General features: G+C 44.1%; 1 protein-coding gene across 6 annotated transcripts in view; it reads left to right on the forward strand.

Annotated features, from left to right (window-relative positions):
• Window positions 1–17,875, forward strand: part of ACACA (acetyl-CoA carboxylase alpha) — a 1,199,721-nt gene that overhangs the window by 284,547 nt on the left and 897,299 nt on the right. For all 6 annotated transcript variants that reach the window (XR_013608606.1, XM_078679777.1, XM_078679779.1 and 3 more), the window contains one exon: window positions 15,176–15,310. Coding sequence is in view for 5 of the 6 variants with exons in the window: in XM_078679777.1 (XP_078535903.1) it covers window positions 15,176–15,310 (135 nt within the window). In the remaining variant the exon portion in view is untranslated. The remainder of the gene's footprint in view (window positions 1–15,175; window positions 15,311–17,875) is intronic.

The following is a 17,875-nucleotide window of genomic DNA, read 5'->3' on the forward strand; positions in this document are numbered from 1 at the left end:
TTCCTCATCTGATGCTTCTAAGTCTCGTTTTGTCTGTCTGGGTGCTTTCTCACGTCTTTCTACACTTCGTGTTGTCAGTTCTTCAGTGTCGGTAATCTGAGTAGGGTCAATATTAGTATTTTTGCTAACCATAAAGGGAATGAAAACTGTTAATCCTATCCAAATTAATATTACTATAACTATACTACATATACACACTTTGCAGCATGTTTTGCAACAACTGTGGCTAGGTCTACCACTCACGTTTGTATCAGACATTTTGGCTCAGAAGGAAATTTTAACCCCTCTTTGCAGCTCTTACCAGGTATTTTTATTGCTGAGCAATTTCACGGAGGTTCTTCCTCTTCCTCTGCAGAGTAATCAGTAATCCGTTCTCCGTCGCTTTCGTCAGTAATATCAAGATCCTCAAAGTTTTCCAAGATTAAGTAGGTCCACTCTGGATCCTTGTATTTTTCGTTTTGTCTTTTTATTCTTTCACTCTTTCTCTTGGAGTTATCGTCAGGTATTTCTGCAATTCGGGGACTTTTTCTTATGTCTGCAAGTTTCTCTTGGACTGTTTTTATTCTTAATCTTAGTCTCTTAATATACCTTGGCTCAATGTGCTTCTTTTTCTTGAGTCTTTTAGCTGGCACTGTTATTTGGCTTTCTTCTAATGTCCTTTTATTTTCACTTGTTTGTGGCACTTCAATTTCTGTCTTCTCCCTTTCTGTCTGACTAGTCCCAGGTCTTGTATCTATTTCTTCTGCCTGGTTACTAAGCTGGCCTTGTTCAGGTGTATTTTGTGTTTCGCTTTCAACTGTCTCTGTTTCTATGTCCTGAACATGTTCTCCTAGTTCTGTCTGATCCTGCTCGAGCACTTCGATCCCTTGATTTTCTTCTACTTGAACTATTACACTATGTCTAGTCTGTCCCTTTTCGACATCAGGAGTCTGTGGAGGAGTATCGATCACTTGTTCTGTCCCTGTCTGACCTTCTTCTTCGTCCTCAGTTTTGATGTGAATCTCAATGATCTGAGGGTCTTCGCCTGTGCCTTGCTCGACCTCTCTATTCCACTCTCTATCATCTCTTATTCGCTCTCTTGTTCTCAGTGGATCTCCAGTAAGATCTATTATGGGTATCCAATCCTCTGGCCAAATCCTTTGCAGCTCGTCATCAGCTACTTTCGGACCAACGTCTGTGGGCTTCCTCGGCAGTACTGGTGCTTGGCCATACGTCATCGGCTGCCTCTGGACCAACGCCTAAAGGACCCTCAACGGGACTGGTGCTCGGCCGTCTGATATCAGCTACTTCAGGACCAACGTCTGTAGACCCCTCAGCTGGACAACCTTCAGCTCCAGGTTCCTCGTCTGGTATCACCTTCTTGGTATGGCTGGCATGGATCCACTTGGGAACGCCTGCACACTCCACTGCTGTCGTCGTTACCAGGATTACTTGGCGCTTTTTTCCCCACCTTGGCGCAAGGCAACTTGAACGAGTATGCTTCTTTATCTTAACCCAGTCACCAGGAACCAATTTGTGAACTGGAGTTGTCGGGTTGGCGACGGCGTCTGCCCCAATCTGGCGAGAGATAGAACGCACTTGGTCACCCAGTTGCTTGCAGTATTCAAGTACCAAATCATCAGAAATGCTTAACAGTTTGTATCCTGGTACCCATGCTTGTCTCATCACTCTTCCCATCAATATCTCATGGGGGCTCAGGCCTGTTCTTCGATCTGGAATGCTTCTGAGTCCCATCAGAACAAGAGGTAAGGCATTTATCCAGTTCAAGCCAGTAGAATCATATATTTTTGCCAATCTATTTTTTATTGTACCGTTTATCTGTTCTACCACTCCAGAAGCCTCTGGATGATATGCACAGTGCAGCTTTTGTGTGATTCCAAATGCTTTACAAAGCTGGGCCAAAATTTCATTCTGAAAATGTCCGCCTCTATCTGAGTCAATAAAGACTGGAACCCCGAATCTAGGTATCAACTCTTTTAGTAGGAGCTTAGCTACTGTTATGGCGTCATTCTGTGTGGCAGGGTAAGCTTCCACCCATTTTGAAAATAAGCAGACAATGACAAGGACATATCTTTTTCCCTCACAACGAGGCATGGTAATGAAATCAATTTGTATTCTCACAAAGGGACCCCCTGATCTCCCAATTTTCATTAGTTCAACTACTGTTCTTTTGCCAGCGTTGAACTGCTGACATGTCAAGCACCTCTGGCAAAGGGACTCTGCTACCTTCCTGAATTTCTTGTTGTACCAAGTCTGTTGAAATACCAGAACCATGGCGTCCCTCCCAATGTGTGATCCCTCATGTATCAATCAAGCCATTGGGGCAAGCAGGTGTCTTGGTAACACAGGCATACCATTTGGGCCCACCATGACACCATCCTCACGTCTCGGTTTACAACCTTGTTCTTTCCATTTCTCTTTCTCTTCCCAGGGCGTCACATGCTGCCATTCTCTCACTTCATCCCAAGTAGGCACTTCTTCAAACATTCTAAGTTGGCAGCTGTTTCCAACCCCACCCCGATTGGGATTTATTCTCAGTCGATCCTTAGCACATTGTTTTGCCACCCGATCAGCGAAATCATTTCCCAAAGATACAGGGTCAAGGCCCTTCTTATGAGCAACACATTTGACCACTGCCAATTCTTTTGGTAATTGGATTGCCTCTAAAAGGTCTTGGACAACTTTTCCATTCCGAATGGGGGTACCTGAAGAAGTCAGGAATTCTCTTTGTAGCCATAATTGGCCAAAGTCATGCACAACCCCGTAACAGTACTGACTATCAGTATACACTGTTACCTTTTTGTCTTTTCCCAATTTGCAAGCTCTTATCAGGGCGATCAATTCAGCTACTTGTGCAGACTTTACTCCAAATAGATAAGATGCTTCTTCAATTTTGCCTAACGTGACCACAGCATAGGCAGCACTTAGTCCTCCTAGTTCATGTCTTAAGCAGGAACCATCCACGAACCATTCCACATCATGTACAGGCAAAGGAGTTTCTTTAATGTCTGGGCGAGGTTTGGTACTGAACTCTGTCAGGTTAATGCAGTCATGCTCATTATCTCCCTTCTCTTCCATTACCATTGAGTCAGGGAGTAGAGTGGCAGGGTTTAAAATGTTACATCGGGTAATAACGATATTTGCAGCACCTATGAGAATCCTCTCATATTTAGTCAGCCGACTAGGGGTGAGATACTGAGTTTTTGTACGAGTCAATAGGATCACAACTGCATGTGGAACATATACAGTTACAGGATGTCCCATAATGATAGACTCACTTTGTTCTAAACTGGTGCAAGTTGCAGCTACAGCTTTTAGACATCCAGGTAGTCCAGCAGCCACTGGATCCAAAGTGGCAGAAAAATATGCCACAGGCCTTCTGGTCAACCCATGCTCCTGAGTCAGGACCGACAATGCACAATTGTCACGAGTGTCACAGAATAAGCCAAACTCCTTGGAGTAGTCAGGCATTCCCAGAGCAGGAGCTGTACATAGGCAATTTCGCAATTGTGTGAAAGCTGTTAAGCTCTCGTCATTCCATTCAACTGGGTCCTTTGCTCCTTTCTTTGTCATTTGTATCAAAGGTTTTGCAAGAACTGCAAATTCTACAATCCATTGCCTGCAATAACCTACAACTCCGAGGAACATTCTGATTTCTTTCTGAGTACGGGGTAACTGCATATTCTGAATTATTCTGACTCTCTCTGAGGTCACTTTTCTGATACCTTTTTCTATCTGGTGTCCCAGATATTTCACTGATTTTGAACAGAACTGTAATTTTTCAGGGGCCACTTTATGTCCCTTTTCACTCAGGTGATTCAGTAGGGCAATGGTGTCAACCACGCAATCCCTATGGCTTTTAGACGCCACCAATAGGTCGTCTATGTACTGTACCAAAACAGATTTTCCAGGTAAGACTAAAGTTTCAAGGCATTTTTTCAAGATCTGATTAAAGATAGAGGGGCTTTCTGTGTACCCCTGGGTGACCCTGTTCCAAACATACACGTTACTGTTGAAAGCAAATGAGAAAAGAAATTTGCTATCTGGATGCAATGGGATCGAAAAGAAAGCATGACATAGGTCTATCACAGTGAACCATTCAGCATCCCAGGGAATCTGATACAGGATGACTGCTGGGTTTGGGACAATGGGACAGCAAGGAACCACAATTTTGTTTACCTTTCTCAGGTCCTGCACTACTCTGTACTTGCCATTAGGCTTTTTGATGCCCATAATGGGTGAATTACACGGGCTACTCATTACTTCCTGTATGATGTTTGCTTCTAGCAATTTCTGTACTTCAATGGCAACACCTGCTCTCACTTCGGCACTCATTTTGTAAGGCTTAGTGTTAGGGTAAACTGCATTTTCTTTCATTGTTATTTCTATGGGATCCACGTTTTTCATCAACCCTACATCCTGTCCAGTAAAGTCCCACACTTCTGACTTCACTGTCTGCTGGAGTTCTTCAGGTAAGTCCTGCATAGTCATTCGTTTTATTTCTGAGTCAGGTCTAATTAACATTAGCTTGTAGATACCGTCTTCATCTGGGGTTTGAATTTCGACGCCCTTTGGTGTGCAAATGATGGTACAATTCATTTTGCACAGCAAATCACGTCCCAGTAAATTTACCGGACTGGTATCACAGACAACAAATCTGTGCATTTGTTTAAAGTTTCCAATTGAGATCTCCATGGGTTCGGTAACAGGTGTACTAATTAATTGATTAGATACTCCTACTACTTGGATTGCTTCTCCTGAGAGGGGTAGGTTTGGAACGTCCACTGTTCTCACAGTAGAACGGGTAGCACCAGTGTCCAATAGAAAGGTGACATCATTTCCATCAACCTTTCCTTCAATGTATGGCCCTGACTGGTCTACCGGCAAAGAGGCGCCAAGTACGCACTCCTCGTCCTCCCCTCTCAGGCCCCGTCAGTATTGGTCATCACAGAAAAAGGTGTCGTTTAACAAATACTGCGAAGTTGCTGTATTTCTATCCTCATTGCCTCCCCAGACTTCTACATCATCACCCTGTGGTGACTTCCCTTTAAATATAGGCTTTGGCGCTCGAGGCACTTGAATCGTTTATACCTGCTGCTGGGTCTTTCTTTGCTTTTCATTCTGCGTCTGTGGAATTAAATCAGGTGTTTGGGCATTATCATTTTGTAAATACGGACACTCGTCTCGCCAATGTCCAATTTCTCCGCACTGATGACAGGGAAATTTCTTTTTGGCTTCCTCCCTACTCATTTTAGGTCGGGGCTTTCCTCCATTCCCTCCCCCAGGACCTTGGTTCTGAGTAACTTTATTCAATTTACTCAGTTGCTTTTCTTGCTGTCCTGCGAGCTTCACTTGAGCCCACATCACCTTCTCCTTCAGGGCCTTTTTCTTTTCTGCCATTTCGTCCTCACAGTACTTGGCGTACCGTAGGACCTCATCTATCTTTTTGGTATGCCAACAGATTTTATTATCCTTTATCCACTGACAAATTTCGGGTCTTAAACCGTTTACAAACCTGTAAATGAAGTGGGTCATGTCCTTCATCTCAATGTTATCTATACCACTGTATGTCTTTAACACCTGCAACAGCCTGTCATAAAACGAGTGTACTGTCTCGTCCCTTTCCTGCGTTGTCCTATCTATCTTGGTCCAATCAGTTTCCTTTGCAGGTACTTTTATTTTCAAATGTTGAATTACCTGTTCATACTTCCTCATCACTTCCTTTGATGGTTCCCCTGTCTTGTCATCTCTCGGGTATTCCTCACTAGGCCAGGCGATGGCTATTTTACACTCAGTCCACAGATATACAGGGACCACTATGTCGAAGAACCCATCCAGGTCTTTCCATAGGCATTTCTGCACTTTTACAAATCTCTCTACCTGCCGGTACCAGTCGACCGGTTTTTCTCGTAATTTTGGGAAGTCAATTTGTGAAGGACACAATATCCTGACGAGACCATGGGACATGTACATATTTTCCCCCTGGTACTTCACGCATAGGGCATAACTGTTCTGGCTTTTCAGCTTCTCTTAGAGCGAATTCGGGAGTTACCTGCCTAGACCTGGCCTCATCTTTCTTCCTAGCCCATCTGGCTTTCCATTTTTCCACGTCTCCCCATTTCTGCAACACTGTCAATAGTTCTTTGACCTGTGCCTTTTTCCCTGACACATTCAGGTTTTCCAAATCTTTGTCTGAAAATTCTGCTCGGTATGGTTTCTGCAAGGGTTTCGATTTTGAAATGTCTATTCCCATACTAGCAGCAGTATCGGTCAATTTTTCATGATGTACTCGGACATTGCGAGTAAGACTTTTGCACATAAACAACAGCTCTTCTTCAGAGTAGGTATTTAATCTGTCTAACCCCACGTTTCCTGCCATTAATTCTTCTATTTCTACTCTCAGTTTGTAGAGGTCTAAAGGTTTCGTTTGCAAAGTTTGTTTCTCTAATTCTTGACTCCATCTTTCGATTTCCTCAGGTGTGACCAAAGTGACACTTCTAGTACCCGAAGTCGATTCCATTTGAATCTCCCTCGCGTTGAAAGGATTATGTCTTTTCTGCATTCTTTTCCCTGTATTTCTAATGGGCAGATCCAGCAGTGAGACTTCAGATTCACACTCACTCGTCTGTTCATCTACAATTAAGGGTTCTGGTCTGGGTTGTGCTATTACGGGAGTAATAACTGGAGGTTTTGGACTTTCATGCCGATCCCCGTACAATGAAACTACTGGTCCGATTGTTACGGGGATTGTCAATGCCTCAGGACTGGTATTTAACTGGGTCATTTTCTGAACGATCTCAGCTCTCTGTTTTGCTAGAACCTCCCGCTCCTTTTCTTCCAGTAATCTCTCTATGGATTTGTCATGTAACACCTGCGGGGTTAGTGTGGGAGCATAACTTGGGGCAGTGGGATGAGTCTCACTAGGTCCTTCACCGTAATTTGGTTTTGGGAATAAACTTCCTGTACCTAGGGATCTTCTTTCTTCCTCATACTGTGACTGTAATAACGGCATTCCTGAACTTGAGGGTCTCATCTCGCCTCCATAGGGAGGTCGAGAACAAAAATCTCCTTCCCGGGAATATCCTGTCTCCCCACTAGCTAACATCCTGGGGTAAATGTTTCTGGTATCCACTGGTCCTAGACTCTCGGTATAGGGAGGAATGTGGTAACCCCCTCCTACACTTGCGGACCTAACTTCTTCCTGAGGAGGAAGTCTTCGGGAAATATCTCCTGTACTGGAAGGTCGATGTCCCTCATTATAAGGAGGCGGACTTCTTGTACATAGGTCATCTAATAATTCATCATCCGACTCTCCGATGGGTACCCAATGTTTAGATTTTTCCAACCGTTTATGTCCCCCAGAAGGATCATCTGCTGGCATCATGGGAAACAATCCCTCCACTATCATATTCTGCCTCCACTGTTTCATCTTTTTAGCTCGTGCTTCCTGCTTCAACTTTGGATAAAATTTAGTTAACCCTTTGTCCATCCGTGGCTTATCCCTTTCGAAAGCCTCGATTTCCCATTCCTCTAGCGCTTCATACTGCGTTAATCTAGGTCTGGGATGTAAATCATTCATTCGGGTTCTCAAATTAAATAGAATTCTGCTGTTAAATGTTCCATCTAATGGAAACGCCAATACTCCGTCATCTTTCGTGTATTTCACCCAATTCTCCAACCATACATATGTGTTGTACCCTTTATCGAACATCATGAAAGATGCGGGAGTGTTGGGTTGCGGTATGACAACACCTTCTCTAGTTTTAATCGGCTTGTCCTTTTTAAAATAATTCTTCACCTTATTTACAAGAGATACTTTTCTCTTAGTTCCATACATAATGTCGTTTTTAACTCCTTTCCACTGATCGTTCTCAAATCCCATATAACGTGGATCAGGTCTGGTATGCGGTCTATACGAATGCCACATACGATTTTTTTTTTTTACGAGTGACTTGTTTACAAACCACTTCCAATCCAAGTGCGTCTATTATTTTCGTGCGACCAATGAAATGCACGAGTTCAAATAATCTCGACCAATGGGTGCGCGGCCCTTTCGTGAGACAGTTCCCACGCTCCGGCGCTCGCCCCTCCTTTACAATTCCAGCTCCGCTACCAGCCCGCTGCGTCTACCAATCCCAGCGCGGCACGGAGTGACGTCAGAGCAGCTTCGCGACTGACTCCCTCCTTCACAAGGTAACGGAAACTTTCTTTCTTTCTAAAGTGCTTAGTGCTTGGTTATTTTACAACGAATACACATTCGCCACCGTGCTCAAGTGTCTAGACCGGAAAGAATTTGTTTCGCTGCAAGTAAACTACTTCCATTTACTTTTCACTCACTACGGGTAGATCTCTTCTGCCTACCCTTCACACTAGCATTGGAGAACCTGTTACTCCCCTAGACTCATCCACTTCTCCGGGATATATCTGAGACTAAGGTTTCCCCAGCGAACCCCTTTGCTTTCACGCAAGCTCCGATGAACCCGCTACTCTTCCGATGTGACCCTGACTAGGTTACGCCACAACGGGAATTTTGCCAATGAACCTCGTTACTAACATTTATTCAATCATATATTCAGAAAAAACCCCAGTTAGTGCTTCCAGTTCTGCCTAACCTGCACCAACTTTCCTTAAAACAGGTGACCTCAACGCGAATGGATTCTATTCACCACTCGCTATTCAATTCCCCGGGGACTTCCGACACAACAAATAACGCTTAACTTACAACTGTGTTAATACATATATCAGTACAATAATAGAAAAAAACAATTTAAAACATTTCATAACTTTTCAAAGCAAACACTTCAAGTGAGTGATCAGATCACCCGAATTGCCTACTCTTGTTAGCAGCATCCGACTTAGCTAGACTAACTAGTCCTACCTATCCTTTAACTAGTCCCTAACCATAACTCTGCTACCAGAAAATTACTGCTAGAGATCGCGGGTCACCCGACCAATAACGTCGCCACTTCTGGCTTCGGGCCCATATACTTTACTTTATCATATACATTGATCAGGTGACCACACAATCTACTACCAATAATTGTGAGTTCCCTTGCGATTTATTTCCAGTGTACCCAACTTACCATCCACCGTTATGGGTACCTATGACCACGATGGGTCAGGGAGGTAGCTGTAAAGGAAAGGCAGCAAAATACAAACCCAACTTTTATGCTTTATTTTATGAAATGACCACGGACAACTGGAAATTTTGAAAGCTTTATCTTAAATTCAAATAAAGGGCAGTCCTACAGCTTTGTCAAAAGAATGCTAGTGCGACAGGGAACCCACTAAGTGAGAGGAAAACTAAGATAAGGGGCAAGGTGAACACGCTATAAATCTGAGTTACTTAGTCAGTTTTCGAGAGAAAAACCAAGACCATATCAGGAAGTTGCAAACTGCAATACAGAAAATGATTTCTAAAAGGTAGGGTAACATAGGAACACGCTATGAAATCAAATGCAAACGATTTTATGAAATGCAATAGTTGCAGGAGAAAGCATGGAAAATTATTCACGTGCAAAGGTATGTCTTTATTAAAGCAAAGACAGAAAAATAGAAAGGTGCAGTTTAAGAACTCAGAGCAATATTTACCTAGACTGGTGTGAAAACCAACCCTGGCCACGGGTCAGTTAACGACAGGAAAACCCTCAAGGAAGGATAACCCTCAGTGGGACAGCAGGTGCAGAATGGACACCCCAGGACAGGACAGGAAACCCAGATTCGGATCAGGACAGGACCACCAGGATACGACCAGCACCCGCAGTTCGGAAGCAACGCCTGCGCTCCACCCTCTCTGCAGCTATCAGTCAGGACCCCGATTGGGTCAGCGAATTCCCCAGCAAAGTGCTCCGCCAGCACTTAAGGTTCAGTAAAACCTTCAGAGTCTATGGTCAAATTTCGGACAGAGAGCTCCGCAGCACCTCTGTATCAAGTCACCTATTGAGTGCGTTGGGTCAGTGACAGGTCAGCTATTCAGACAAGTTGGACGATTTCTCTAGTTAAACCTAGGCTAGTTATACTGTTTAGGACAGGGTACCACCCCCCAAATGTTGCAAAATGTCAGAATCCTCAATTTGGATTGGTCCTAAGGTAGGCTTTGGTTAACACACCAATCGGAACAGACTATTCTAAGGCCTAATTTGCATCCTAAGGTGCCGCCTAGCAAGATTGGGGTTCCCACGAGAAGTCGCACAGAATACAATGAAACTTATACATTTGTAACAATATAGGGACATTGGCTCCATCTTCCTGGGTCAGAGGTAATTCTCCCAGGAGCATCTCGACTGTGGCTGCCAGCTGGCTGAGTTCCACGGTCCAAGTTTGTCTCTGGCCTTGCATCTGGAGCATGCGCAGAAAGGACCTTCAAAATGGCTCACGACCCATTCGGACCCCCATTTCCCGTGATACATGAAAAGTAAGCGAAAACAAATTAAAACATAGAAATGAATGAATGTATTACATGTCATGATTTCACATTTCAGGTTTATCATTATAAAAATATACTATGCATTATTGGTAAGTGCAACAAACAATTTCACAAGAGCAGCAGCACAAAGCTTCACCACGTTATAGCCATCTTATTGCTTATTACGCATGCGCACCCTTTCCCTCCAAAACTATCTCTACACGAAGTCACGTGAGTGTGACTGACGCATGCGCAGAAGAGGAAAGTCAAGCAGCGGCCATTTTAAAAACACGGATTAATCGTATTAGTAAAACACATAAGCAAGCTTCTCTATCATACATATATATCGAAAATAAAAGATATTAGTAAATCGTACAATTCGTTACGAGGTTACAACGGTTTCGAGGTTCATGAATCGAGCAAGTCGCGATGCGAAATCTTGCTCTATCAATAGTTCCTAATGCATAGGGTGTTTTATGACTTCCTCACTTACCCCAATGTTACCAGTACTCCACAATAAAACAGAAAAAGGAAAATATGTTCTAAATAGGTAAAGCTATATAAAGGTGGAAACGCCAACACAGCAACATAACCTGTTTAAAACAACATAAGTGGTTACAATAAATGAATCATGATGCTTCATTGGTTCCTGATAGCTGACAGTAAAAGTCCCTTTCAGCTGCTATGTGATAAGTAAAGCTAGGAGTTTGACCATTAATAGTCTTTTTGAATATAGCAACATGACCCATGTAATATAATATACGCCAATTTCATTTTGCCCAACCCACCTTTACTTAAATCACAGCAAAAGATTATTTGTATCCTCTTTCTTTCCAAGTCACATTTTTGACTCGTGCTCCCTTAATTAATATTCTATAAAAGGAAATGTGGAAAATATTTATTACAGAGCGTAATCCTTGTCCTTCTTTAGGTTTAGATACAGGTGTTCTAAGTTTATATAGTTTTCATTCATGACACACGTTAGATGTTTGACAGTTTTTTTGTCTAAAATCAGTTGGATTGTCCATCTCCAATCTTCTGCAAATCCATTAATGTGAAAATTGATTTCACTAGAATGATTAACTTGCTCAGTGAGATTTTTATTAGCTTTACCTTGCAGGGCATCAATGACTGAACCTTTTTTTCTGGAATTCAGTTCAGTTTTCACACTCCTACAAGCTCTACTTTCCTGCACCAGTGAGGACAGTGCATTCAAAGTTTTTTTTAATGCAGCTCTATTTGGCCCATATTTGTGCATACGCCTGCAAACGTCATGCTGCAGCAGCTTTTTTTTGCCGATGCTGTTCTGCATCTCCAAACCAGCATTTCTTTTCTTTTTGTCAATGCTGAAAGACTTTGGCAAAAAAGCATTGGCAAACCAAAAGTTTAGCCATTGAAAGGTGAGACCTTTTGGTTTTGCCTTGGCTTGTTAGCTTTTTGAGACGACTCACCAGACTTGCTTCATTTCGCTTGGTGCCCATTATTTAAATCTTTAGCTGCCATGGTTCTTAAAAAGTAAACACACTGACCACAGGCAAAGGCTCTGACAGTTCTCTCTCTAGCTAAATGGTGCTTATCTTTTGGTTCTCCAGTAAGATAAGGGTGTTAAGGCCAGGGCCCCAACCATATCAGATGTGGGCCATCAGCAGGCTTTTGGCAGGCTGACAATTGGTGGCAATTAAAATTATAGGGCGAGACACTGACCTTTTACTGGTACACACGAAGGAGGATCTACATACCCTAATCTGTTCTTTTCCCCGTAACTGGAGACAGCCACTACCATGTGCGTATATTTGGTCTGCTGTAGCAAATAGCAAGTGTCTAACACATGCACTGTTCATGTTCCCACCTTGAAGACAAGGCGAGTGTAGCACAAGATGGAGGGTTGCCTCCGATTTCCCCATGTAGTTTACCCTTGCAGCTGTCTGGGAGAGTCTGGGCAAAATCCATTTATCCTCCGACAGACCTCAGCCCTGATGAATTACAAAGTATGGACTGAAACTCTTTGGTTTTCTTTTTTTAGTATGAGGCTTTATGTGTGCTTGCTACTCTAGTCAACCAGTGTTGTGGATTTTGTATGGAGCATATCGTAAGGTTGGTGCTGGATTCCTGCTACGGCTCCCGTCTTAGCCAGACAGGTGTCCGAACCTCTGGACACGCTTTGCTTCAACAGCACAGAGGTAATGCTGACATTGTCCCTGCCTCTCCTACCTCAACCTGTAGGAACCCCTGCTGCTGTAATCTGTCCTTGAAGACGAGGAGGCACCTGATTAGAAGGACACGAGAAAAGTACAGCAGATTGAAGGATGTGGAGGTCAGCCCAAGGAGTTAACCAATAGGAGGAGCTTCAGGAGACATTCCTTTATTCAATTAATGCTGAACTTGCATCATGTTGACCCTTCCCGACGACCAGTGATGATGTTCCATTTTGTCACTCCCATTTTAAACCCCTGTAAGGGGTGGGAGCCTGATAATCCAAAGGGAGAGCCACTTGATATTGAGGCTCTTTGTGATAGATAATGGTCTGAATGATGATTATGGATAGCCTGTATTTCTACATATGTACATACAGTGATTCAAAACAGACCGAATTTACCTAGTCCTTGGCAGTCCTGCAAATCTGGCATGGATTTTGCCCTCCGGGACCTACCTGGACACCATTGCACTAAAGGAAGTAAATGTAGCCTCACTCTTTTTCTGGATTTGATGCCATTTTGCATGGAGAACAAGGCATGGCAGCTGTTCCTAAACTTTCACAGAAACACTTTTAGGAGGAAACCAAGATGTGTTACATGATTAAATTGCACGATCTTGGTTCCCACAGCCAAGAGAAGCATGATGTTTCTAGATGCCATTAATAAAGTCCCTTTGATTGCACAGCCCTCCTTTTGCTCTGAAAATCACCTGTACTGAATGTTTGCTTTCGCTTACCAACTGTCAGATGTTCACTTTTCCACTGACTTCAAGACTTCACCGCCTCATTACTTGATTCAGATTCATCTGCAGAAAATGTTTACTTACGGTGTCTGCTTCACACTAAGGGTCTATTGTATGAAGTAAAGGTTGCACTCCTGTCAATGTATGTTTCGACTCGCTTATGACCTTTGCTTCATTTTGTGATGTGACTGATGTCCTACTCATTTGCATCACAAAATGCCAGTTTTCAGGAGGTTGAAAGCAGCCCTTACCCCATTGATATATCTATATGAGGCAGAAGGGAACTTTCAACCCCCTGGAATGTATGTGAGTACAGGCCTAGAGTCTTGAGGGGGGCAGTAGACAGATATGCATGGACTTGCACCACCTGCATGGCAACATTGTTTTAAAGCAGCTTCTGTCCCTCTGAAGTTCAGGAGCTGCTTTCGAAAATCAAATTTGGCATGTGGGGTATGACATCCAGGACAACAACTGCAATTGTGGTTGCACACCATTGATAGATTTCATCTCTAATCTCAATGAATATCAGCCCTTAGATATTATATTGGAACACTCTAGCAGCAGTCTTGTTTGTCTGGAGGGCCCTCAGGACACAAGGCTCCTCCCACTGAAATCCATCTCTTGGCATCGCGGCTTGGACATGACTTCTTCAAATGTTGCAGCGTGCCCCGGAAGCCATAATGCTGCAGACAAATGTTGCCAATTAAGCTGGTCTGTACCTATCCTTACCTGCAGGTTATTTACATCGCTCCTGTGTGCATGCTGCTGCCTCCAGTCACACAGCAACGTCGTCCCCAGTGTTAGTGACTGTAGCCTTATGCTCTGCGGAAGGAACGTTGTAAACATGGAGTACTTCTAGTGTGCGAAAGATGTGGATTCTAGTTAGAGGGAAAACCACAGGGTGAGTCCGGAAAAAATATATGGCAGAGCTGTCGGCATAGTGAAGTTACGTTTGTCCCTTCAATTTGTACTTGCGATTCCCAAACTAAAAAGAGTACAAAAAGTAGAAAAAAACGTACAATATTGTCATGGGGCACTGGTCCAATGAGCAGAAATTATATCTTATAGTGCAGCAAAAGCAGACAGACATACCTGTATCACTCGGAAGATGATAACCAGGTAGAGGGATTAGTAGGGTAGGTGAAAGGATCCTACAGGTGACTATGGGTTAAGGATTAAACCATACGGATACTTATTTCTCTTATTGGATCACCTCCAGTTGCACCCACGTCACTCTGTTTACTCTCACGAGAGTACAACGGATGTACTAGGCTGGAAGGGTTGGTTGAGGCTGCTGGATGTGGACAGAAAGAAGCAGTTTTCATTGCTGAGGTTTTCTATGAATCTTGTTAAAGTCATGAGATTGACAAGTAGAACAGGAGATGTGTTTAGGACTGTGGTTGAGAGTAAGAAATGGTACAGCTCTAGCAAAGCTGCATCTATAAACTCAAGTTCCAACAAGGTGCATGAGGTTTATCTTATTTCTGCCCAATTTGCTATTTGTAAAGAGGTGTCCTCTAGCAGGCTGGCATCTTGTGTGGGAAAAAGATAAATATAAAAGGAGTCCTTTTTGTTCCTTCCTTTACTAGGGAAAGAGGGTCAAACTTGAAGGAGTCTAGGGTGTCTTTGAGGAAGTATTCTGGGGCTTTGGCGGATTCGTTTTGAAGGGAGAACACGTTATATTTTGATATAGAATGTCGGTGTATAATGTACAATTTGGAATAGCTGCATTTGAGGTCTCTTCTGCAAATTGAAACCATGGGTCGTGATGGATACATCTACTGCTCCACCTGGAGACAGCCTCTGATGTCCCTTTTCCTTCCGGTTCTCAAGGTCATGAAGATGGTGATGACGCTGACGGCGGCGGAGTCTGGGTGCATCCACTACGTGAAGCGGGCCGGGGCCGTGCTGGAGCCAGGCTGTGTGATCGCCAAGCTTCAGCTGGATGACCCTAGCAGGGTCCAGCAGGTAGTTTATGCTTTTCATCCGGTTCAGGATATTGCACATGGAGATGGTGAAGGAAAATAGGTTGTAAGCCGTGTGTGTATGTGATGCTGTGATCTTGCCTTGTTTCGATGCACTACATGATTGTTTGGGTGGTTCTAACAAGGTTTTAACACCTTCAAGGACTAATATAACTAGAAATGTTATTCTGTCGCTTTGTTTTAACCTGGAACGCAGTGTTTCACAGCATGTCGCATTAGACTTCTCACTGAGCGCTATCACTGAGGGCTCCCACATTCAGTTCTCTCTCCTTGGCTACTCTGGGGACTACTTTCAGACATTTAATTATAATCCATTGAATTGTATCGTAGGAGCTCTGAAATGTCTGACTTGTATGTCCATTTTTCTACTGCAGGTACACATTCTAGGAGGGTAGCTCAGTGTGACTGAACCAAAGTTGCAGGGAATGTGTCCAAAGACTAGTCACCCACCACCCAAGGCCGGCTCATGGGCAGTGTGACTGGTGCAGCTGCACCTGTCGCTGAGCTCATGGGGGGAGGATTGCTGTGCTTGGAAATACCTTATGGTTTAAAACCACCCGCTGTAGAGTGCTTTGCGTGCCCGACAGTTTTTGGGCAGCAATACAAATGTCAAGATAACTCTGGTAATTAATGTTCTTGCTGAAGAGCGATCCAGTTTTGGCTTGTTGCAGTTCTTTCTCATCATAAAGTAGCACAGAGAGTTAATGTGCCTGCTGCAAAGAACCTGTACCATGCAGAACACAGAACTGTATTCTATGTGGATAGCTCAGTGGGTGACTGCTTTTGTCACAGAGATCCTTTGTTAGTTGTAGTACATACATCACAATCCTAATATAACGCAGTGACCTTTAAATTATCAAAGAGCTACATGCAACCAGCAAGGCATATGGTTGGAACCGTATGTTTTCCCCTAGTCTCTCATTATCCTTATGTTGCTAAAAAAGGTTCATTTGAGTGGAAATACATTCTTATTAGTAATGGCAACCCCAACCACCATGGTACGTTTTAAATCCAGAGTTTGTGCTTCTCCAGAACAAAGACTCTTAAAATATACTGACTACTAGTATGGAGGACATGGGATCCCTACATCTTGTAATACTCCTTGTTGTATGTAACATTTCCTATAGATTGATTTACATATGTTTGATTAATTGACTGTGTATAATTGTGTGTGATGTAAAGGGCTCTGAAACCCTACACTGGTATGAATAGCACTATAAAACAAATGAAATGCATGTGAGAGAGGGGCTATGGAAGGATGAGGGACTGTGTTGGAGGGTGATAGTGAGGTAATCTGTGGAGGAATATATGATGATACAACGAATTCCGTTGCAACGCATGCCTTTACCACGCATGCGTTACAACGGAATTCGTTTACCACGGATAAACTTTTCCTCGAATAATTGCGTGGTGACGTCATACGTCGTTAAGAGAAAACGGCATTTTTTTCCGATTTCTCTTAAACGACGCTGACGCCGACGTGACATATGGTGAGTTGTTTTATTTGGGGGGGAGACCCCCCCAAGCCCCCCTTTTTTCTTTTTACCTTTACCACATATGCCTTTACTACAAACATCGTAGTAAAGGTATGCGTGGTAAAGGCATTAGTGGTAACCACGCATGCGTTGTACTGCATGCATGGTTAAAGATTTTGGGGAAACGGCTTCGTTGTAAAGGCCGTTTCCCTCTGTGGAGGAGGTGGTCAAGGTGGGGGCACCAAAAAGATTGTTGCGCCACCAGCGCTAAATCCGTTAGTGGCACCACCTCTCCGTGAACTCAATCAATCAATCAATCAGGTCATTTGTAGAGCGCACTACTCACCCGTAGGGTCTCAAGGCGCTGGGAGGGGGGGGGTGCCGCTACTGCTCGAACAGCCAGGTCTTGAGCTTCTTCCTGAAGGAGAGGTGGTCTTGGGTCAGGCGCAGATTGGTCGGGAGTGAGTTCCAGGTCTTGGCGGCCAGGTAGGAGAAGGATCTTCCTCCTGTTGTCGCTCTTCGGATGCGGGGGACGGCGGCGAGGGCGTGGTTGGTTGATCTGAGGAGGCGCTTGGGAGTGTAGAAGTTGATCCGGTTGTTGAGGTAGCTCGGGCCTTGGTCGTGTAGGGCTTTGTGCGCGTGGGTGAGGAGCCGGAAGGTGATTCTCTTGTTGACCGGGAGCCAGTGCAGATCTCTCAGGTGTCCGGAGATGTGGCTGCGTCGGGGGATGTCGAGGATGAGTCTCGCCGAGGCGTTCTGGATCCGCTGGAGTCTCTTCTGGAGTTTGGCAGTGGTTCCGGCGTAGAGGGCGTTGCCGTAGTCCAGTCGGCTGGTGACGAGGGCTTGGGTGACCGTCTTCCTCGTCTCGGTGGGGATCCACCGGAAGATCTTACGTAGCATGCGCAGGATGTTGAAGCATGACGAGGAGACGGCGTTGACTTGAACTGGATCCAAAACCACTCAGAAAGGTCTGCTGCTACTGTTTGTCAAAGAGAAATCAAACAAATTCAAGTTACTGGGGTGTGTAGACCCCCAGGCCATGAGACTATGGCTCTCCAAGCTTAGAGCATGGG

This window comes from Lissotriton helveticus, chromosome 3_1, assembly GCF_964261635.1.
Source record: "Lissotriton helveticus chromosome 3_1, aLisHel1.1, whole genome shotgun sequence".
Taxonomy (NCBI): domain Eukaryota; kingdom Metazoa; phylum Chordata; class Amphibia; order Caudata; family Salamandridae; genus Lissotriton; species Lissotriton helveticus.